Genomic DNA, 23,083 nt, shown 5'->3' on the forward strand with positions numbered 1-23,083 from the left:
CGCCGAAGAATCGATGCTTTTGAACTGTGGTGTTGGAGAAGACTCTTGAGAGTCCCTTGGACTGCAAGGAGATCCAACCAGTCCATTCTGAAGGAGATCAGCCCTGGGATTTCTTTGGAAGGACTGATGATAAAGCTGAAACTCCAATACTTTGGCCACCTCATGAGAAGAGTTGACTCATTGGAAAAGACTCTGATGCTGGGAGGGATTGGGGGCAGGAAGGAGAAGGGGATGACAGAGGATGAGATGGCTGGATGGCATCACTGACTCAATGGATGTGAGTTTGAGTAAACTCCGGGAGTTGGTGATGGACAGGGAGGCCTGGCGTGCTGCGATTCATAGGGTCGCAGAGTCTGACACGACTGAGCAACTGAACTGAACTGAACTGATATGTCTGGAGAGAAGACCCAAGTTTTGTTTGATGACATCTTGTTTTTCCTCTCTTCTTTTACTGTGACCCTTTAATTCAGTTTTAGCCAATTTTATATTATCCTGCAACTTTTGGATTCTTGGCTCTGTATTTCATGTTTTTTTTTCTTTTTGATTCAAATGAAAGCTTTCTATTGATCTATCTTCAAGGTGATTGATTCTTTGCTCAGCTGTGTTCATCCTGCTGCTAAGCCTGTTGAAGTAATTCCTTGATTCTCTTTAAAGCTTCCATCTTTTCTGCAGACATTTTACACATGTGCATGTATGTTGCCTACTTTTTCCAATAAATCAGTTAACTGATTAATGGTAAGTTTTTTAAGAAAGATTTTTTGACATGGACCATTTTTAAAGTCTTTGTGGAATTTATCACAACACTGCTTCTGCTTTATGTTTTTTTTTTTGTGTGTGTGTGTGTGTGTGCTATGAGGCATGTTGGATCTAAACTCCCCAACCAGGAATCAAATCTGTACCCCTCTATTGAAAGGGGAAGTTCCAACCACTGTACTGCTGGGGAGGTCCCAATCATAAGTATTTTAATTTCCTTGTTTGGTAGCTGTAACATCTGAGTTATCTCTAGGTCTGGTTCTGTTGATTGCTTTATAATGTGACAAGGATTATTCTTCTTGCTCTTTTTGAGGACTGGACTTTCTCAGCATTGCTGTTAATCATGACCCAGAAGCCCCAGCCCACTTTGTAACAGTACAGGATCCTGGGCTGGAGAGGCTTATCTGTCCATGTTGCTGGAGTAGAGAGCTTTGGCTTCTACCACCCTTTTGGGTTCCCAGGTGGCTCAGTGGTGAAGAACTTGCCTGCCAATGCAGAAGCTGCAAGAACTATGGGTTTGATCCCTGGTTTTGGAAGATCCCGTGGAGGAAGAAATGGCAACTCAGTCTAGTATTCTTGCCCGGGAAATTCCATGAAGAGAGGAGCCTGGCAGATTATAGTCCATGGGGTCGCAGAATTGGACATGACTGAGCACACACACACATACACTGGTATCATAAAGCTTTTGCTTCCTAAGAAGGAAGTGTCTCAGGAAGAAGGAGGGGTTTGTGCCTGTGGGCCACCAAAGAAGACTGTCCAGTTTCTTTAATCACCCCTAGCCTTGCTGTGAGTTGGTGGAGACCAGAGGAAAAGAGCCTGTTAGGAGTAGCTGACTCCCCTGAGTCTGGGGTTCACAGCTATTCCAGAGGGTTACACTATCCCACACTTAACCTTTACAGGTTTATTACAGTTTTAGCAGTTTTCTTTGTACCTGCTTTATGACCATCAACTCTTCACCTTGTGCTTCTGCTAAAGGCAAAATACTGTAGGTGTCCTATCTCTCCTGGTCATGCCTTAGAATTCAGTGTACTTGCTTGCCTTATGACTGTAGCTCTCTGACGGGCTTGAGAAAATTATGATTGTGTAGATTGTAAAGTTCTTTCTCATTGGTAGAGAGGGAGCAATATTGTCTTGGGGCTTTCTATACCTTCAGTACAGCATTGTTGGAATGGAATTGTAATATACACTATTTTCTTTATATATATATTTATAATATATAACAAGTATATATAACATATAATATTTTATTATATATCTATAATATCTATTTTATTTATATTATATTTTTATATATATATATATATATATTTTCTTTATACTTCATATTATGATCTTGAAATTGCACCATGTTGATGGAAGCAGGGCGGGTGTATTCATCTTTACTGTACCTGTGTTTGTACATCACATCTTAATTGCCTGTCCTTTCCATGGCTTCCAGGACCTTGCTCCATAATGCATCCTCACTGGTTTTTATATTTTCAAATTCTTTATTTTAGCTTCTTTTCTCTATATGTAAATTTGCTTCGTCTCATCCAAAAATGAAAGTTTACTTTACTCTCGGGATCATCATTTCAACTTTGGCTACTGCCTCAGCTGTTCGTATGCTTATTTACTACTTATTTTTCTTCCTTTTTGAATTTCACATATTTTATTGTGGTGTTTATAGGTTTTTTAAAATTGCTTTGAAAGAGCTATTGGGTTTGGCCAACCCCGGGTGGCACATGGGTAAGGAACCCACTTGCCAATGCAGGGGATGCAGGAGACGCAGGTTCTATCCCTGGGTCAGGAAGATCCCCTGGAGTAGGTGATGGTAACCCACTCCAGTTGTCTTGCCTAGGAAATCTCATGGACAGAGGAGCCTTGTGAGCTACAGTCCATAAAGTTGCAAAGAGTTGGACATGACTGAGCTACTGAGTATGCACGCACATATTAAGGGTTTTAGTCTGCTGTCTGTCATATATCTTACAGGTATATTCTCCTAGGCTGTCATGTCTCTTTTTATTTTATTTATATTTTTCTATGTTTGCTAGCACATCCAACAGATTTTCTAGTTTATACTTTGCTAAATGAAAGTTCATATGCAAGGTAAAGTCATTATAATTAATTTTAAAATGAATACTTATAAAGCAAAAATTATTACTAGCATTAAAATTGGGATAGTATTCACTATCAGGAGTGCATGTGGAGTGAGTTGTTTGGATAGTTAAAATTTAAAGATTATAATTTTTATAAAGATTATAACTTTATAAAGAAATTTAAAAAGTCTACCTCCTTAGTGATAAATCCTAATTGTTTTATTTTTATCTGAAATGTAAATTTTCCTACCTTTTTAAAATCAAAGCAAAGTTTTATTATTGTATGAGTGTCCCACATTTGCTTCTGTTTTCAACCAATGCATGGACTTTTAATTGCTAATTTATTCATGTAAATATTGCTCAATTTTACTTAATTATTAAGTTGGGACTACTGAGTATGTTATAACACTTAATGAATTCTTTGAACCCAAATTTAATCACCACAAATGATATTGCACTTAATTTGCCCTTTCCTTTGTCATTAGTGAGGGCACTATACTATCATACCCAGATGCCCTCTGGACTTAGTAAGTAATGATTTAGGAGATGTTGCTCTTTTCCTAGATGGTTCCAAACTAGTGTGTTTTGAATTACAGGATCTGCTTTTTACAGCATTTCTTGCTGCTGCTTTGTTATTAGGTTGATAGTTGTTACTTCTCACTAAAACCAACCTTACTAACTTCCCCTCCTACTTTCAAGCTGGCACTTCTAGTCTGCTGTGAGCTTAAAACTCCAACAACCAAACTTTTGGGAATCTCCTATAAAATAAAAGACAGAGGGAATTTTCATATGACACAGTGCATGCAATTTATGGATCAAATTTTGAAGAGATATTTTGGATTCACTTCTTCATTTTTTTACCTGTCTCTTAGCCACATTTACTGGATAATTGAATTTTGCATAGGTGGGCTGATGCTAAGTACCACCAACAAAGCTACGGTGTGAAAAATTCCATGGAACATATTCTGTGATGAGGCTTCAAAAATAAATTCTAAATATCATATTCTTGTTACACAGAATTTAGAGATGGAACTAAAGTCACTTTGTCTATACCAAATGAATGGGTGAATAGATTGACAAAGAAAAGAGGTGATGTTATACAATGTCACAACATCCCTTCTGTCTTCTTCCTGCCTCCAAAGTGTTTTGTTTTTTTGGAGATATTTTATTTTAGTAAGAGTTTCCATCCAGTATCACAGTAATCCAAGTCTATGTCCCAACCACTAATGCCAATGAAGCTGAATGGTTCTGTGGAGACCTACAAGACCTTCTAGAACTAACACCAAAAAAAGATGTCCTTTTCCTCACAGGGGACTCGAATGCAAAAGTAGGAAGTCAAGAGATACCTAGAGTAACAGGCAAGCTTGGCCTTGAGGTAGAAAATGAAGCAGAACAAAGGCTAGGGAAAATTCGTAAAGAGATGGGAACACCAGACCACCTGACCTGTCTCCTGAGAAATCTGTATGTAGGTCAAGAAGCAACAGTTAGAACCAGACATGGAACAATAGGCTGTTTCCAAATTGAGAAAGGGATATGTCAAGGCTGTATATTGAATACTTGCTTATTTAACTTATATGCAGAGTACATCATATGAAATGCTGGACTGGATGAAGCACAAGCTGGAATCAAGATTGCCAGGAGAAATATCAATAACCTCAGATATGCAGATGACACCACCCTTATGGCAGAAAGTGAAGAGGAACTAAAGAGCGTCTTGATGAAGGTGAAAGAGGAGAGTGAAAAAGCTGGCTTAAGACTCAACATTCAGAAAATGAAGATCATGGCATCTGGTCCCATCCCTTCATGGGACATAGACGGGGAAACAGTGGAAACAGTGTCAGACTTTATTTTCTTGGGCTCCAAAATCACTGCAGATGGTGACTGCAGCCAAGAAATTAAAAGACACTTGCTCCTTGGAAGAAAAGCCATGACCAACCCAGACAGCATATTAAAAAGCAGAGACATTACTTTACCAACAACGGTCCATCTAGTCAAAGCTATGGTTTTTCCAGTAGTCATGTATGGATGTGAGAGTTGGACCATGAAGAAAGCTGAATGGGAAGAATTGATGCTTTTGAACTGAGATTTTGGAGAAGACTCTTGAGAGTCCCTTGGACAGTAAGGAGATGAAACCAGTCAATCCTACAGGAAATCAGTCCTAAATATTCATTGGAAGGACTAATGCTGAAGCTGAAACTCCAATCCTTTGGGCACCTAATGCAAAGAACTGACTGATTAGAAAAGACCCAAATGCTGGGAAAGATTGAAGGTGTGAGGAGAAAGGGATGACAGAGAACAAAATGGTTGGATGGCACTGTGACTTGATGGACATGAGTTTGAGCAAGCTCTAGGAGATGGTGATGGACAGGAAGCCTGGCTTGCTGCAGTCCATGGGGTCACATAGAGTTGGATGTGACTGAGCTACCAAAGTGAACTAAGCTTAGAGGAGTTAGTTTAGATAATAGGAATGTTTAATAAAATCATGCTAAAATTTTTGAGGAATTGTGACACAATATTGACAAGTTCCATTTGAGAAAAACCCGATATCCAAAATGAACTAGGCAAAAATAGAAAAGTTAGTTGTCTTCTGTAAGAAGAGATACAGGGAACCCTCCTATACTGTTGGTAGGAATGTAAATTGGTACAGCCACTATGGAGAGCAGCATGGAGTTTCCTTAACAAATTAAAAATAGAGCTACCATATAATAGAGCAACACCATTCCTGGGCATATATCTGCAGAAACTCTAATTTGAAAAGGTACATGCACCCCAATATTCACAGCAGCGCTATTTACAATAGCCAAGACGTGGAAGCAACATAAATGTCCATCAACAGAGTAATGGGTAAAGAATATGTGGTTACTCAGCCACAAAAAGAAAGAATAATGCCATTTGCAGCAACTTGGATGGACCTGGAGATTATCATACTAAGTGAAGTAAATCAGACAGAAATACAAATATCATATGATATCGCTTATGTGTGGAGTCTAAAGTATGATATAAATGAACTTATTTACAAAACAGAAATAGACTTACAGACATAGAAAACAAACTAATGGTCACCACAGAAGAAAGGGGGGAAGGAAGGGATAAATTAGTTGCTTGGCATTAACAGATGCACAGTACTATATATAAAATAGATAACCAACAAGGACCTACTGTATAGCACAGGGAACTATACTCAATATCTTGTAATAACCTATAATTCTTTTCCATTATACACATACATATATATAACTAAATTACTTTGCTGTACTCCTGAAACTAACAGAACATTTTAAATCAACTATATTTCAATAAAAATTAAAAAAGAAAAATACAGCAACTTACAGCCAGTGCAGTCTGGGCATGTGCTGACAAAGAGATTTGTCAGGCAAGCGGGTAAGGACGTTATTCATCAGTACTCTGAAAAAGAGAATCAGAAAGGAGTCGCATTTTTCTGTTTCTTTTTTCAACCGAAGTCAAACATGGGTTTATCATTATTCTCATGAAGTAGAGAACATCTAATAAGTTAGGTACATTCTTATTCTAATTTTTTGGTAAGTCTTGTTATATTTAAGTGCTTGTTAGTAATAAAATTAGACAAGTGATAGTTGTCATATGGAAGAAGCAGTGACACCAGCAGACTGAAGAAAACACCTGTACCCTTCAATTGTGGGTGGTGATTTCAAATGAACGTTATTTTTCTTTACCAAGATTAATATACTAAGTCCCTTACGTATGAATGAGTTCCATTCCAAGAGCATGTTCTATAAGTCCAATTTGTTCGTAAGTCCAACAAAGTTAGCCTAGGCGCCCAACAAACACGATCAGCTGTATAGTACTGTACTGTAATAGGTTTCTGATACTTTTCAAACGAATAATACATAACAAACACAAAAGATAAAGAAAACATTTTTGATTTTATAGTGTAATATCTTGAAAAGTATAGTAGTGTGGTACTACAGCTGGCATACAGAGGCTGGCACTGAGTGAACAGGGAAGATGAGCTACTGACTGGAGGACGGAAAGAAGGTGGGAGATGGTAGAGCTGAAGGATCATCAGCAACAGGAAATGGAAGACAAGCTGCAATGTCACTCATGTCTGATGTTGATGGAACACATGTTCACATCTTTAAAAGTTCACAGCTTGAAGGTTTGCATGTAGGGGACTTACTGTAAAGCATAGTACTGGTGTGCCTAAGAATATTGGAATGAAACATGACTGTGAGGCTGCGTTCAGTTTCGATGGGCTGACATTCTAGAAGACAGAAGATCTTATAAAATTGTTACGACTACAGAATAGCCTCGTAGAATAGGACTAGGAAATGGTTTTTAGTTGGAAAGGTCTTTTTCGGGTTCTAATTCCAAATAAAACGCTATTAAACTCAAAGTGATCATTTTTATTCATGTGTTTTCCTTCAACTGAAATATTTGCTTAAATTTTTAGTACTTACAGGAGAATAAGAGAATTTAGTCCATAAAATGTTAGTGGGGAAATTCGATTGAGGTGATTATCTTCAATTATCCTGCCAGCCAGGAGAAAAAATGGATTCATTTTATATATTTTTTCAACATAAAGACAAATACCATAATATGCCACAGAAATGAAACATACAGCCATTCTAGTCTGTGGAGATCTTCAAAAACACCCGGCTTCAAGAGGGTTATTCTGTTATGACTGAGATACCTGAAAAAAGAGAAATGACAGTAAATCGGTTATCTTCTTGATATCTTACAATGAAGAAAGGAAGAACAATAGTCATTCATCTCAAAGTTTCTTATATGCTGTTCTCATCAGGCCATTTTCCTGCCTTTGGAACTCTTAATGTTCTTTATCATTTACCTTTCCATATCCAGTTTTTAATTTCTCAGTTATCAATCAACCATCAACCAGTCAGTCAGTCACTCTATCTATTCATCTATTCATCAGATTGTTTTGACAGTGTGCTGCTGCTGCTGAGTCACATCAGTTGTGTCCGACTCTGTGCGACCCCATAGACGGCAGCCCACCAGGCTCCCCGTCCCTGGGATTCTCCAGGCAAGAACACTGGAGTGGGTTGCCATTTCCTTCTCAGTGCATGAAAGTGAAAAGTGAGAGTGAAGTCGCTCAGTCGTGTCCGACTCTTCGTGACCCCATGGACTGCAGCCTACCAGGCTCCTCCGTCCATGGGATTTCCCAGGCAAGAGTACTGGAGTGGGGTGCCATTGTGCTAGGTCTCTAATCCCTTTCTTTGAGGAAGATGACATCTGAGCAGGTAAATAGTATAGCAGCGGAGGGAAAGAGCTAGAACATACAGTTACTCTGACTTTCCAGCAGAGAAGACGCTGAATGCTGTTTGGGGCTGTGGAGTTTGGAGGGGAGAGCAGACAGCGAGCCCTAATGGAAAGAGGCTCAACTGAGAAGAGATTTGGATGAGGGTGTGTCATCCATAAAGCAAAGCATGGGTGGGAGTGAGTCCCAGAGAGAGGAAATGACTTATGCAAAGGCAAGAGGTGTGAGGGTGACAAGTTGAAGGGTCACTGTGAAGAGGCTGAAAGGGGACACAGGAGAGGGGGGACACACGCCCTGGGGCAGGCAGGGACCTGCTCTGGAGAAAAGACACTGAGCACCTTATGGGGAGTCTGACACCCTGTACTCTGAGGAGACTTGATTTCTCACTCTTCTGCAGAGTAGATGCTCTCTTCCTTCTGTTATACTGATTGCTTATGCGTTTTTCTTTTTCTTCCAAGAGCAAACACCAGCTTTTAATAACTTTCAAAATCACCTCGTGTATAAGTGGAATCAAGCTAGAATAGTCAATTCATAGAGTCAGAAAGTATACTGGTAGATGCCAAGGGCCAGGGGTGAGGGGTGGGGAGGGGAATGGGGAGGTAGTGTTTAATGGGGCCAGGGTCTCAGTTTAGGAAGGTGAAAAATTAGGGATATGGATGGTGGTGAGAATGCACAACAATGTGAATGTATTTAGTGCCACTGAACTGTACAATTAAATATGATTAAATTGTTTTATATTTTGTAACTTTAACCTCAATATAAAAAACATTAAAAAAAATCACCTCTCTTCTTTTATAGAGGCCTTAGAGTCTTTGTGTAGTTTCTTTTTCCCTGAAGAAAACTTTTGGACACACACACAGACACACATAACCCAACAGAATAAATAATGGGATAAATAAAGGGAAATAGTTGCAAAAATCTAATTCCATTTAACTAATCAATCTAATTTAATAAAATTAGTTTAATCTAATTCTATTTAACTTTGTCCTTTTGATTTGGGAAAGTGGAGGTGAAACTCTCAAAATACCTAAGGTTGCCAGTGGTAGCAAGAGTCCAGGACTGAAATGTATGCAAAATTCCTCTCCTTCTATTTTGGCTTAAAATGGCAGAGAAACTGTCTTACATGTTTATTTCTGTATCAATTTCTCTGGCTCAGCAATTCTGCTCTGAATTGCTGTCAGACAGTTTGGTTCCTAGCTCTGCCACTTAACAGTGTGACCTGAAGCAAATGACTTCTGAAATCTCCAGTTTCCCCAGTTCTGAAGTGGAAATAACATCAGAACCTAATTCACGGGGTTGTTGAGCATTTCAGGCCAGGCGTGTCAGAAGCGCTTGGCACATATTATCATGACGATGTCTCTGTTCAACTTCCCACATCAATTTCTTGCCTCCTCTTTTCCCCACTGCCTGTGATTCCTATGCAAGTGTTCATTCAGTCCCATTTCTACTGATGCGTGGACCACATTGATTTCTCTCTTCACTCTGACAAATTGGGCAGTTGCGTGTGATGTGTTGTTAGTCACTCAGCGGTCTCCGACTCTTTGTTACCCCCATGGACTGTAGCCCTCCAGGCTCCTCTGTCCTTGGAGTTCTCCAGGTAATGATACTGGAGTGGGTAGCCATTCCCTTCTCCAGGGTCTCTTACCAACCCAGACTTCCTGCGTCTCCTTCACTGTAGGCAGATTCATCGTCTGAGCCACCAGGAAAACCCAATTCCACTTCTACTCATATGTGGACCACACTGATTTCTCTTCTTTTCTCCACTCTGACAGATCAGGGAGCTGATATCCTATGAAATCTCTCCTGCCAAGAATTTCCTTTCCCCTCTCCACCCCGCAGATCTGACTTTTGCTTGGGGGTAGCATGGGATAAGACCCCCACACTCTAGCCACTTCTTCCCTTCCCTTGCAAGCCTGGAGCCCCAGTTAGGCTTGGGAAGATGGAAAGCATCTCAGAGGCTCCCTTAAGAGTCACTGGAAGTCCCCCAAGTAAAGGTATTTGATCCATCCCCACCCCCAAAGCCCTGTGCTGTCTGTTTCACCCAGTCCTCTTCAGTTTTCAGTCTTCATCCACTGCTCTGGACCTGAAATGATAACTGCTTTCAGACAACCATCATAGCAGCTGTGGTTTGAGCAGGTTTAAGTCCTAAGAAAGTAAATCCCTCACCATATCTCTAACTATGATATATATGTGGGTATTGTTTCCCCAACATAGACTGTAAGCTTCTGGAAAGCAAGGGGGTGCCTCTCCCCACAGGAAGCACATGGTTCTCCCTGAAATACGAGAGTGTAATGTGCTGGAAGGCAGCAGGTCTGACTTCTCTTTCTCTGTACCGCCCTCTAGAATGTCTAGCTGAAGAACTTGCACACTCTGAGGGATAATGAATATCTATGGATGAGTGACGAGCAGAATCTGATGATGATCCATGAAAACCCAGGACCGTGTGACATTTTTACATGCAGACAATATTCTAGTGGCAGGAAAAAGCCAAGGAGCGGATGGAAGACACTTCTGCATTTACTCTCCAGTTTCTACTATCTTTCAAGAGCCCCCTGTATATTCATTGAACATTATACCAAGCAGATATGTTTAAAAGTTTTGAATAGATTTGTGAGAGATTGTAAAGAAAGGTAGTCAGAAATATGATAAGGATGAGTCCAATCCTGACTTCGGGTAATTTGCTATGACATGAAAGAGCAGGGGACAGAAGGGACGAGGACACGGCTACAGGGGTTACTGTTAAGACTTTGGAACTCCAGTGACTTTCTTCCACTTTGTTACTAAGTGATTGGGTGGCCTTCTTGACTCAACCCCAAACTCTGATACCACCAGTGAGCAATCTGACCAAAGTTTCTTGAGCTAAGGATTAAAAAATGGGATAGAATAGAAAGCAAGGGGCCAGGAATAGAAATATAAAAAACTTTTATTTATGTGATTTTGGGTCATAAATCCCTTCAATAACTCCTGGGAGTCAGCTGCTTGGTAGAATGCAATGAAATGGAACTCCGAGAATGACTATTTTAAAAAACTTTGCTCTTAACTACAATGAGATACCATTTTACAGCCATAAGGATGGCTGTCATTAAAAACTACACAGCACAAAACAACAACAAAATCCCAGAAAATAGCAAGAGTTGACGAGGATGTAGAAGAATTGGAACCTGTGCATTGCTGATGAGAATGTAAAATGGTGAAGATGCTGTGGAAAACAGTAAGGTGAATCCTCAGAAAATCAAATGTAGAATTGCCATATAATCCAGCAATTCCAGTTCTGGGCATTCACCCAAGAGAATGGAATCAAGGGCTCAAAGAAATATTTGTACATCAATGTTCATAGCAACATTATTTACAATGGCTGAAAGGTGGAAATGACCTCAGTGTCTGTCTATCTAAGTCAATAAATAAAAAATGTGATACACAGAGTGGAATATTATTCAGTCTTACTATAGTTACATTCAAGAATGAAATTGTGATATATATTACGTGGATGAATCTTGAAGGCATAATGCTAAGACTAAGATGTTATGAAATAAGCCTGAGACAAAAGGGAAAATATTACCTGTTTCTACTTCTGTGAGGTCCCTAGAGTAGTCAGATTCGTAGGGACAGAATGTTCTATGGTATTTGCAAGAGGCTGGAAGAGAGGCTTGGGGAGTTAGAGTTTAATGGATGTGGAGTCTTAGTTGGGAGGATGAAAAGTTCTGGACATGGATAGTTGAATAGTGTGAATGTACCGAATACCACTGAACTATATCCTTAGAAATGACTCAAATGGCAACTGTGCTATATGTATTTTACCATAATTTTTTTTTTTAAACTTTGTTCTTTCAAACTTATCATGCTTTATATATTTGTACAAGGAGAATTAGTGAGAAAAGCACAACTTTGGGTTTTCTCCTTCATAAATTTTAGCCATCACTAGGTTTTCTCAGGTTGATAAAGGTCATTCAGTCCTCATTCTCATCACTATGGCTAATGCATATTGTGTGCCTAATTCTTCTGATTTTTCTCATTCATTCCTCTCAACAACCCTGAGGTAGGTACTGTTGTAGTTTTCACTTTTACGGTAGAGGGAGTTGATGCTTAGAAAGGAAAATCAGTCCTCAAGTTCACACACCCAGTGAGTTGGTGCAGCATGTGTGACTCAAGGTCCCATGCCTTTGGCCCCAGTGTGGAGACGCCTGCTGTCTGCACATGCCCTGAATGCCATCATGGGTGGCAGGGCAATATGCAGTGGGAGGGGTCGGGTCCACAGGCCACCACGGAATGGGAAGACTAATTGGCCCTGGTACTTACAGTTTAGTAAGACTGTACAGTCCTCGGAAAGCATAGACAGATACGGATCTAATCTTATTGTTTTGCAGGCACCTGTGAAAATGATTATTAAAGGGAAAACATGAGGAAAAGGAGTTTCAGTTTTGCAAGAATGAAAAGAATTTTGTAGATGGATGGTGGTGATGGTGGTGCAAAAATGCGGGCGTGTTTAATGCCTCTGAATGTACACTTAAAAATGGTGAAGATGGTACATTTTATGTCCTGTGTATTTTACCACAACATCTTGTAATTACCTATAATGGAAGAGAATGTAAAAAAAGAATACCTATGTTTATACATATGTATAATTGAATAATTTTGCTGTACATCTGAAACTAACACAACATTGTACTATACTTCAATAATTTTTTTTTGAAAAAAATAAAAAAGAAGAAATGTCAAGAATTCTTTAAACTTAAAAAAGATAAACAGGACAAAATAGTGAAGCTGGATATATGTAATTTTCTTTCTTGATTAAGTTCATAAATTACTGGGCTGGTTTTTATTTAGAGCTTCTAGTTATAAATTTAGACATATGATGCCTAAAATTTAACATTTGAATTTTCAATGAGCGAAACTTCAGTTTTAGGGCCTAGCAAGGTACTTAAACTAATCAAAGAGGCCTAGAAGCCTTTTTAACATTCTGATATTTCCTGATGTAATTCTATAAACTTGATACTATTCAGCACAGCCCTGGTAGCACTACAAGGCTATGACATTACTAAGACCCCAAACCATATGCCATGTTCATCACAGATTGGCCAAGCAAGTCAACTTGGATTGTATTTATTTGACTCCCAAGTTTTGCTCCAAAAAGTGTTTGAGAAAATGTATCAAATATACATACCACAGAAGAGAAAAACAGAAATACAAAAAGTCAGGTCTAGAAGACTATAAATGAGCTTGGAAGGCCAAGCAAGGATGCTGGCTGCGAAGTTCACTGAGGTCATGCTGAAAGTGGGGCCTGGAATTAACAGGAGGTCAGAGGAAACAGAACCTGGAGCACAAGCCCTTGCATCCCATGTACCCAGTTAAGCTCCACACATTCATAAGCACCAGCCCCAGGTTGTAGCAAGGAGGAAGTAAGGATTTTAAGCCTGACTTCTTTCCTTCTTCTGATGTGGGTCACCATTGTCCTGGTGTGAGTGCGTGCTAAGTCGCTTCAGTTGAGTCTGACTCCTTGCAACCCAATGGACTGTAGCCCACCAGGCTCCTCTGTCCACGGGATTCTCCAGGCAAGAATACTGGAGTGGGTTGCCATGTTCTTGTACAGGGGATCTTCCCGACCCAGGGATTGCACCTATGTCTCTCACGTCTCTTGCATTGACAGACTGGGTTCATTACCATTAGAGCCGCCTGGGAAGCCATATATTGCCTGGAGGTGGAATCAAAGGATATCTCTAGCCACCAATTACAACTTTTTTGGTAATTAGGCTATTTTGATCTATTACTTGGAACAAATTGGTTGTTCAAGAATTAAAGTTCATTGTATAACAATGCCAACATACTGAAATTAGAGTTGAAGTCAATGGCACCCCACTCCAGTACTCTTGCCTGGAAAATCCCATGGACGGACGAGCCTGGTAGGCTGCAGTCCATGGGGTCGCTAAGAGTCGGACAGGACTGAGCGACTTCACTTTCACTTTTCACTTGCATGCATTGGAGGAGGAAATGGCAACCCACTCCAGTGTTCTTGCCTGGAGAATTCCAGGGACCGCGGGGCCTGGTGGGCTGCCGTCTATGGGGTCGCACAGAGTCAGACACGACTGAAGCGACTCAGCAGCAGTAGCAGCCTGACTCCTTTTAAACCATGTGAACACAAGGTGGTGCTACAGATCGGGAAAATTCTTCCTACTCCAGAGATCAGGAAACAGGAAGAAAGTGTCCTCTTGAAATTTGTGTATCAGGCTTAAACTTGAAAACCTCTTCTCTCTTGATTGATTAATATCTAGAATATACTTCTGAAAAGTCTTTTATTGGAATTCAGTTTTCGGATGTGAAAACTTTTTCTTCAGATAATCTGAGCTTTGAGAATATTTCATCAAACAAAATGCATGATTTTTCTTCTGATTCTGTTCTATTTCTATTATCTTAAAAAGTACAGATAGATGGTATCTATGTACCAGGGTTCTATAGTGTAAACACAAACCAAAAACCAATGCAGATGTGAAAATGAAACCAGGAACTCTGACATGTTTTCTCCATAGTGTAATGCAGACACAGAATACTTAAACCTAGCAGTTTAAGCCTGTGACAATATAATTCAGCCACAAAACTGACCTAAATAACAGGCGACCATCACCGGGGCCATTACAGATTTTGAGAGTACGTTGGTAATCTTAGACTGATGGGAAGCCAACATGTCAGATAAAACTCAATGAGGTAGATGTGAACATGGAATTAATTCTACAAAACAACATGCTTGGAGGTTTCAAACCACAAGAACTTGCTATCTTGTGTAGAGATTGGACTTGCAAACATACGGAAGAAAAATTTCCCTATCTAAGCATGAGGGCAGGCCTGGTAAAGGGTACTAACATCTTTCTCTACGATTGACGTTGAGGTGCAGAGAGCAAAGCCTCTTGAGTGTCTTTACTTGGGGGAGGGGCAAGAGAATTGAGAGAATTCTCAATACACATTGAGAATTCAGAGTAAGAGAATTCATAGTACACATACTTTGGTTTCTTTAGGGATAGATATCTGAGAGTTTGCTAGGGTGGCTTCTAGAAGCAGTCAGAAAAACAATGTCACTTGGTAGTCTCCAGCTAACAGTTAAATACTTCCCCAAAGAGGGGTTAGACTTAAGCAGAGGTGTAGTGTTGGTCTCTGCAGAAGTGCGAAGAAACAGATATGCCAAAAAACATTAGTCAATTTAATACTAAGAATTAAAATTTTTTCTTACAGAGTCTGAAGACCATGGTACCTTTTGAAGACATTAGGAGGAAGCTTTCTTATTAAGTTCCGCCTGAGTGACCTGAAATAAATGTAAATTTTGGATTTTAAAGTTCTTTTCTTTACTTTTAATAGCAGTATGAACAATTATAAACTCTATTTACTTTAAGACTAGCTTTCAGGAAATACTTTGATTCATAATGTCACTCTTGTATTCATACCATTTAAAATTTTTTAAAAGAGATTTTTGTTTGAGAGATATCTTAATTTTATTTTAATTAATTAGTGTTTTATTAAGATACAGCTGATTTACAGTATTATATTAGTTTCAGATATACAACATAGAAATACAAAATATTTATAGATTATACTGCATTTATAGGTATTAGAAAATATTGGCTACATTCCTGTGACGTAGCTCATTTATTTTATTCACAGCAGTTTGTAGCTCTTAATCCCCATTTTACCTTGCCCCCTTCCCTCTCCCCACTGGTAACCACTAGCTTGGTTTCTATACATATGAGTCTTTTTGTTTTGTTATATTTGGTAATATGTTTTATTTTTTAGATTCCACATATAAGTGAAAACATAGAGTATTTGTCTTTTTCTGACTTATTTCACTAAGCATAATACCCTTGAGTTATTATCCACTTTGTTGCTAATGGTAAATTTCATTCTTTTATATGGTGGAGAAGTATTCCATTATGTATATGTACTATATCTTCTTTATCCATTCCTCCATCAATGGACACTTAGATTGCTTCCAAGTCCAAAATAGCATTTGTCAGCACCAGAGTCTGCTTGGTAGAATGAGCTCCCAGAATGGCTGCCCCCTTGTCTATGTCCCCAGAGTGAGCTCTCGTTGCCTCCTGCCTCTTCAGGAGGTTCTCCAAGATCAGCAGGTGAGACTAATCCAGGTTCCTTTCAAATTACTGCTTCTGCCCCAGGTCCCTGAGCAGGTAAGGTTTTGCATGCACCGCTTAAGAGTGGAGTCTCTATTTCCCACTGCCCTCTGGGACTCCTGAAAGTAAGCTCTGATGGCCTTCAAAGACCAGTGTTCTTGGAACTTGTCTTCTTGGTACAGGATTCCCATATTGAGGAGCCTGATGTGTGGTTTGGACCCCTCGGTCCCTTTAGGAGAATCTCTACAATTGCAATTGTTCTCCCATTTTTGGGTCATCCCCTGGGGTTATGGGTCTTGATTATACGAAGTTTCTGCTCCTACTTCCCTTCTTGTTGTAGTTACTTCTTTCTGACGTTTGTTGTAGACCGTCTTTCCTGGTAGGTTCCAGTCTTTTTCACAGATGGTTCTGCAGATAGTGATGGTTTTGTGGTGCCCATGAGAGGAGGTGAGCTCAGGGTCTTACCATCCTTCGGTCCTGGGAATTGCTTCTCTTCATAGTACTAATTGAACTAGGACTGTTGATTTTGAATTATTTGAAATAGTTTTCTTAAATTTAAGTTACAACATTGTAATTCTGACAAAAACTTGAAACAATAAAACTGGTAAAATAATCTTCAGTTATGTTCTTTTCTATTTTTATTTAACAAACAGAAAGCATCTCAGTTTTTGAGTGACAATAAGGATAGTGTTTTCTTGTTTAAAGCATATTCAAGAACCTAATATTATAATCCTCAATATTTCAATTTTCACATTCCACTACCTTTGCTTCCTTTAAAAATTATTTATAAAGGAAACTGTCCATTGGTCCATATAGTTGAACCATCTTTATTCAAGAAGTAATCCCAATGCAATTTCTAATAAGTTGTATAAAAAAGATTTCCACTTGTATTACAGTTTATAAGCAGCTTGACACAGGCCAGGTTCACATAATTGTGGTTGTATTGAAAAGGACCTAACGTTTAATTCTTTAAGCAATATAATATGGTAGGAACAAAATAAAACAAGCAAAAAATCCCAACCATTGAATCTGGCAGTCCCTGGCATGAAACATACACAATCTTTCCATGTCAGTTTCTTTAACAGTGAAAGAATGTATTTGGATTACTTGACCTCTAATAATATGGTGCCCCTGTTGTTACTGTACTTGTCTATTATGATGGAGCAGGTGCTCATTAAGAAATGAGCAATACACCTCATTGATGGGAGTTTGATCTGCTGTGGGACAAACATTTGGAAACAATGGTCAACATAAAGAACTCAGTGAAGAGACAGCTTCATACAAAAGACATGACTAGTGTTACTTGTGTTGGTGTGGACCAGTATTGCCTGAACTTGATAATGAATCCTTCTTAAAAATAGCTTCTCAGACTCTTGAGAACACATTTTTGGAAACTAATTGGAGAAAAAACTATTCTAGAATATAGAAAACTATGTATTCTCAACACGAACATTATTGGAAAATTAAGAAATTAATTTCTTAAGGAGTGAAAAAAACTTACTTTTTAATAGATAAAGAACTAGTATGTGTAAATATACACAGTATATCTGAAGTATTAAAACATCACAGATGAGGACAAAAATGTCTAAAATAGCCTCAGAAAGGGAGGCAATAAAGAAAAGAAAAAAAGTTAAGAAACACCATTCTAAACTATACAGACCTGTCATTTAGTGATTTTTTTTTTAATGACTGAATGTCAAAGGTTGATTAACTAGTAACCTCTAGAGATCCCTCTTAGCTGCTGGGTTATCACCAAATGTTTTATTCCTTATATCAGCTAATTGAAAATCCCTTTTCTACTAAGAGTTCTACTTGGCTTAGAGCTTCAATTCTGCTTTATATCCCTGTTTAAATGTTTGTGTTGTGTAAGGATTAACTGCTAAATGTTTGGGTTTGATTTAAAGTTATTGATGAAAGTTTAGTGTGCTTCCACAAGTGTGTTCATTCATTAATTTTCTCAACAAACCTGGGTTGAATGCCTTCCATTGTACTTTGCAAAAAAGGTAATATCCCTGTCCCGGATAAACTCATACTCTATTTGGATGACAAATAACATACTTTATTAAATAAAGATTCTTCTTTGGATAATAGCTCAGGACTATTTTTTATTGTAATGATTTACTTGTAAATTCAACTCAGAAACACGGTTTAGAGCTTATAGTACTTGTTATGGACTTGAAAGTTATATAGAAAAACCACATTGTAGGGCCCCCATGAAGCTTATGGCATTCTCCTTTTTCCGGTGGTGATTAGGACCCCAACCACTATGGCATGAGGGAGAACATTTGATATACTTAAAGGAGATACAACTGAGATTCTATGAAAGAACTCAAGAGGAAGAGGCTAATAGCTCCTGAGTGAGAGGGTGACTCTAGAAGGAGGGGTGGCTCCTTTAAGGACTCCTGAATAATGTTTCTTAGGAAGTTAAGTTTTTTTTATTAATAGTGCCTAGAACTTATAGACTACTTCTTTCTAATGATGCAGAACATTTCACAAGTAGCATTCTCTGTATTTTTATAATACCCTACTGACATAAAAAGAGGTAGGTGTTAATTCTCTCACTTTACAGGATGGACCAAAATACTTTTTAATATAGTAGAGCCTTGTATTTTAAAATTTAATATTAATGAAATGTTATAGACATGAATTCCTGAACTTGACTCCTACATTTCCAAATGCCTGTTGGCAATTTCCATGGAGTGATCTTTAATCTATCATTGAAAAAACAACTAAATTGAAGTTCTAATTTTCCCCACTAACTGTCACCAAGTCTCCCCTATCACCCTGTTACTCAGGACAGAAACCTTGGAGTCACCCTGAATCCTTTCTTCTCTCTTGCCTTCTGTACCCAATCATTCATGAAGATCAGATTGCATTCTAGATGCAGATGTAGAGCATGGATGTGTGAACATGCGAGTGGGGGGAAATTGGGATTGACATATACACATGCTGCTGCTAAGTCATTTCAGTCCTGTCCGACTCTGTGCGACCCCACCATGTATAAAATAAAGAACTAGTGGGAAGCTGCCGCGTAGCCCAGGAAACTCGACTTGCTGCTATGTGATGACTTGGAAGGCTAGGTTGGGGCGTGGGAGGGAGGCTCCAGAGGGAGAGGATATATGTATACACATAACTGATTCACTTTGTTGTGTAGCAGAAACTAACACAAAACTATGGGCTTTCCAGGTGGTGCTAGTGGTAAAGAACCCGCCCACCAATGAAGGTTAGAGGTAAGACATGCCGGTTCTATCCCTGGGTCGAGCAGATCCCCTGGAGAAGAGAATGGCAATCCACTCCAGTATTCTTGCCTGGAGAATGTCATGGACAGAGGAACCTGGCAAGCTACAGTTCATAGGGTTGCAGAGTCAGACATGACTGGAATGACTTAGCACACAGCACACAACGTAACACTGTAAAGCAATTATGCCTCAATTTAAAAAAAAGATCTGATTCCAGCTTTTCTTTATATCAAGGGTTGAAAATTGGCAGCTCATAGGTCTGTATACATCTCTTTATAAATGTCTATATGTTTGGATGTGTGTGTATATGTACTTTGAACCAGGATAGCCTTTTCTAAGTTGAATTAGAATGCCTTCAGGGGCACTTACACTCTCCTCTTAGTCACTGCTATATCCACTTCCATTCTTCCAGCCCTCTTCCTCTTTTTCCTTTTACAAAAATTAATTAAATTGTTGAAAAATATATTCAAATTCTATTTGTGGGAAAACAAAAGATGAGATTAGCAACATGAGGGTATTCACTGATTTGGATTTGCTAGCATTTCCATACAAGCAGTATTAGTGATAATTTTTTTCTTTAAAACTAGAAGAAACTCATCATAAATTTTTATACCTAGGTGTTCTAGTCATAATTTAAATCACAGAAACTCCACAGGACCTCAGACATTTTTTTGGGGGGGATATCTTTTTTCCGGCAGAACTAATTACTATGAAAATAGCTATGATGAGTCTGGGGTAGGAATGAATGCTGTCCTTAGTATATGGGAAAATGTCACCTCTTTTGGAAAAGAGATCTTTGTGGCTTAACCTGTCCGGTGTTCTCAGCTCATTGACAAATTGGGTAAGCTCCTCACATTCTGTTAATTTGATTATACCATTGTGTACAGGAACTCTGAGCTGGAGTTTTTCCCTGTTCCTTGAATATGTCAGGCATATAAGTTGCAGTGTTACGTGGTTTGGGTTGAAAAGGGCAGGACTTCCCAACATTTATCACCTTAAGAACTGCTCCAGTCCAGGTTCAATACAGGATACAGAATGCTTGGGGCTGGTGCACTGGGATGAACCAGAAGGATGGTATGGGGAGGGAGATGGGAGGGGGTTCAGGATGGGGAACATGTGTACACCTGTGGCAGATGCATGTTAATGTATGGCAAAACCAATACAATATTGTAAAGTAATTAGCCTCCAATTAAAAGAAATTAATTTAAATTAAAAAAAGAAACCATCACAAAAAATTATAAAAGGAAAACAATTAGAATAATCTCTAATCCTTCTCCCCAGAGAGGAACTCTGTTAATATGTATAAATGCAGTTCTCTCTTCTTACATTAATGTATATTTCTAAATGGCTTATTTTTCAGTGCTCTTATGACTCTGTTCTACCTTTATTCATTTGTTCATTCATTCAATAAACATTTATTAAGCAAAAAAAAAAAAAAGAATTTCTCCTATCTCATCCACATATATACAAAAGTCAGAGCCGTAAGGCACTAAAACACCTGTATGAAAACAAAAAACTCAGCAGAAATATTGGATTAAAATGTCTATCCTTTGCTAATTTCTTTTAACAATTCAGCCAAATGTGTGTGTTTGTGTTGCTGAAGTTTGTTGAATTCAAATTAGGACTGGATCAATAAGTTGTTTATTATGAGGATAATTTTATTTTACATGGCTAAGTATGAGTTATTTAGGGAAAAAATGAACAAGTCTCTGGGTCAAGTGTGACTCAGAAGAGTTAGATTTTAAATGTGAAGTGATGGAATATTTTATCCAATGTATTTTGTTGTTGTTGTTCAGTAGCCCAGTCGTGTTCGACTCTTTACAACTCCATGGACTGCAGCATGCCAGGCCTCCCTGTCCCTCACCATCTCCCAGAGTTTGCCCAAGTTCATGTTCATTACATTGGTGATGCCATCCAGCCATGTCATCATCTGATGCCCTCTTCTCTTTCTGCCCTCAGTCTTTCCCAGCATCGGGACTTTTCCAACAAGTTGTCTTTTGCATCAGATGACCAAAATACTGGAGCTTCAGCTTCAGCCTCTGTCCTTCCAATGAATATTCAGGGTTGATCTCCCTTAAGATTGACTGGTTTGATCTCCTTGCTGTCCAAGGGACTTTCAGGAGTCTTCTCCAGCACTGCAGTTTGAAGGCATCAAAAATTCTTTGGCGTTCTGCCTTCTTTATGGTTCAACTCCCACAGTCATACGTGACCACTGGGAAGACCATAGCCTTGATATACGGACCTTTGTCGGCAGAGTACTGTCTCTGCTTTTCAACACATTGTCTAGGTTTGTCATTGCTTTCCTGTCAAGACGCAATAGTCCTCGGATTTCATGGCTGCAGTCACCATCTGCAGTGATTTTGGAGCCCAGGAAGAGGAAATCCGTAGCTAATTCCACCTTTTCCCTTTCTATTTGCCATGAAGTAATGGGGTTGAATGCCACTTTATTTTACTTGCTTTATATTTTTATTTATACATGAGTGCATTAAAATTTATTTCTAATAATTAAAAAATTGACTCTTTTAATGTGTCAATTCTGGTGTTAAGAAAGCTTTATATAGTAATTTGATCATAGCTTTTTTCTTTAGTAGCACATATATTTGATGGCATCTTTTGCTTAGATACACCATAGTGATACTAAATACTTCATAAGATTGTTATGAGAGACTGAATAAGTGAGTACAGAGAATAATTTAGAGTAGGACCTATCATTTAATAATACAAATAAATATCAACAATCATTATAATTGACCAAGGAAAAATGATATCATCTTGAATGACAATGCATTATTACCAATGATGATTACACCTTAATTATGATACAGTTTTACAGGTGCTGTACTGGCTGTCAGAATGAAAACATTTTTTTCTACTTACATAAAAGTCACATTTGAAGAAACTGATGGAACAGCTCGTAAATTGATCTCATCACACTCAAGCTCTAAACCTTGGCAAATACATTGCATGGGTGCAGAACCGACCACTGAATAAAGAGGATGTAGTAAGGAGAAGGGATGATGAGGGACCAGGAACAGGAGGGGAATGAAAAGAAAGAAACAAAAATCTATGAGAAAATCATACACCAAAGTGTGTTGTGTCTTATGTAAGCAATTTGTGCAAAGCTTTAAATTAAGTTTCCAAAAGTTTGCTTTAAACATTAAAATGATATTAGGACCTTAAGATAGGGAAACATACACATTTAACAGCCCATGCATTAAAAAAAGTAGCAGCTTGCTTTTCTCTATTTGTTGGAAAATGAAGTCATCTGCTCTTATTTTATCCTTGGAGAGTAGCTATGTCTAAAGGTGACACAACAGTGTGTGATGGGCTTTAATGTTCATTTTAAAGCTGCTACTTAAGAATAAAGTGTTCCTTTTAATGGAATGCTAAGCTGTTTTTAACTAGCAAGAAAAAGAACTTGACTATGAACTATAGTGCTGGTAGATTTTCTTTTTAAATTCAGGAACTCTTTAAAGGACTTCTTTTGGTTTATATAGGACTGTAAGAATGGCTACTGCTTCACTTAAGGAAGTGAACATTTTTTATGCATAGCTCTTCTGTTCTCACTGATGGGAGTTGGAAAGAGAGGGAAAATGGGATGTATGCCGTCGGCTACCTTGTGGGCTCCCGATATTGCTAAGGTTTATTAGAGAT

At 38.6% G+C, this 23,083-nt stretch overlaps 1 protein-coding gene across 5 annotated transcripts in view; it reads right to left on the reverse strand.

Moving 5' to 3' along the window:
* RXFP1 (relaxin family peptide receptor 1) overlaps window positions 1-23,083 on the reverse strand; it is a 128,366-nt gene that overhangs the window by 39,706 nt on the left and 65,577 nt on the right. For 2 of the 5 annotated variants that reach the window (XM_061384326.1, XM_061384323.1), the window contains exons 4-9: window positions 22,307-22,412; window positions 15,299-15,370; window positions 12,379-12,450; window positions 7,426-7,497; window positions 7,265-7,336; window positions 6,159-6,233 (exon numbers count right to left, since the gene is read on the reverse strand). In XM_061384326.1, coding sequence (XP_061240310.1) covers window positions 6,159-6,233; window positions 7,265-7,336; window positions 7,426-7,497; window positions 12,379-12,450; window positions 15,299-15,370; window positions 22,307-22,412 — 469 coding nt within the window. The remainder of the gene's footprint in view (window positions 1-6,158; window positions 6,234-7,264; window positions 7,337-7,425; window positions 7,498-12,378; window positions 12,451-15,298; window positions 15,371-22,306; window positions 22,413-23,083) is intronic. The other 3 variants (XM_061384325.1, XM_061384324.1, XM_061384327.1) reach the window with 3 other exon arrangements.

This window comes from Bos javanicus, chromosome 17 (genome assembly GCF_032452875.1).
Source record: "Bos javanicus breed banteng chromosome 17, ARS-OSU_banteng_1.0, whole genome shotgun sequence".
In the NCBI taxonomy this organism is placed as follows: domain Eukaryota; kingdom Metazoa; phylum Chordata; class Mammalia; order Artiodactyla; family Bovidae; genus Bos; species Bos javanicus.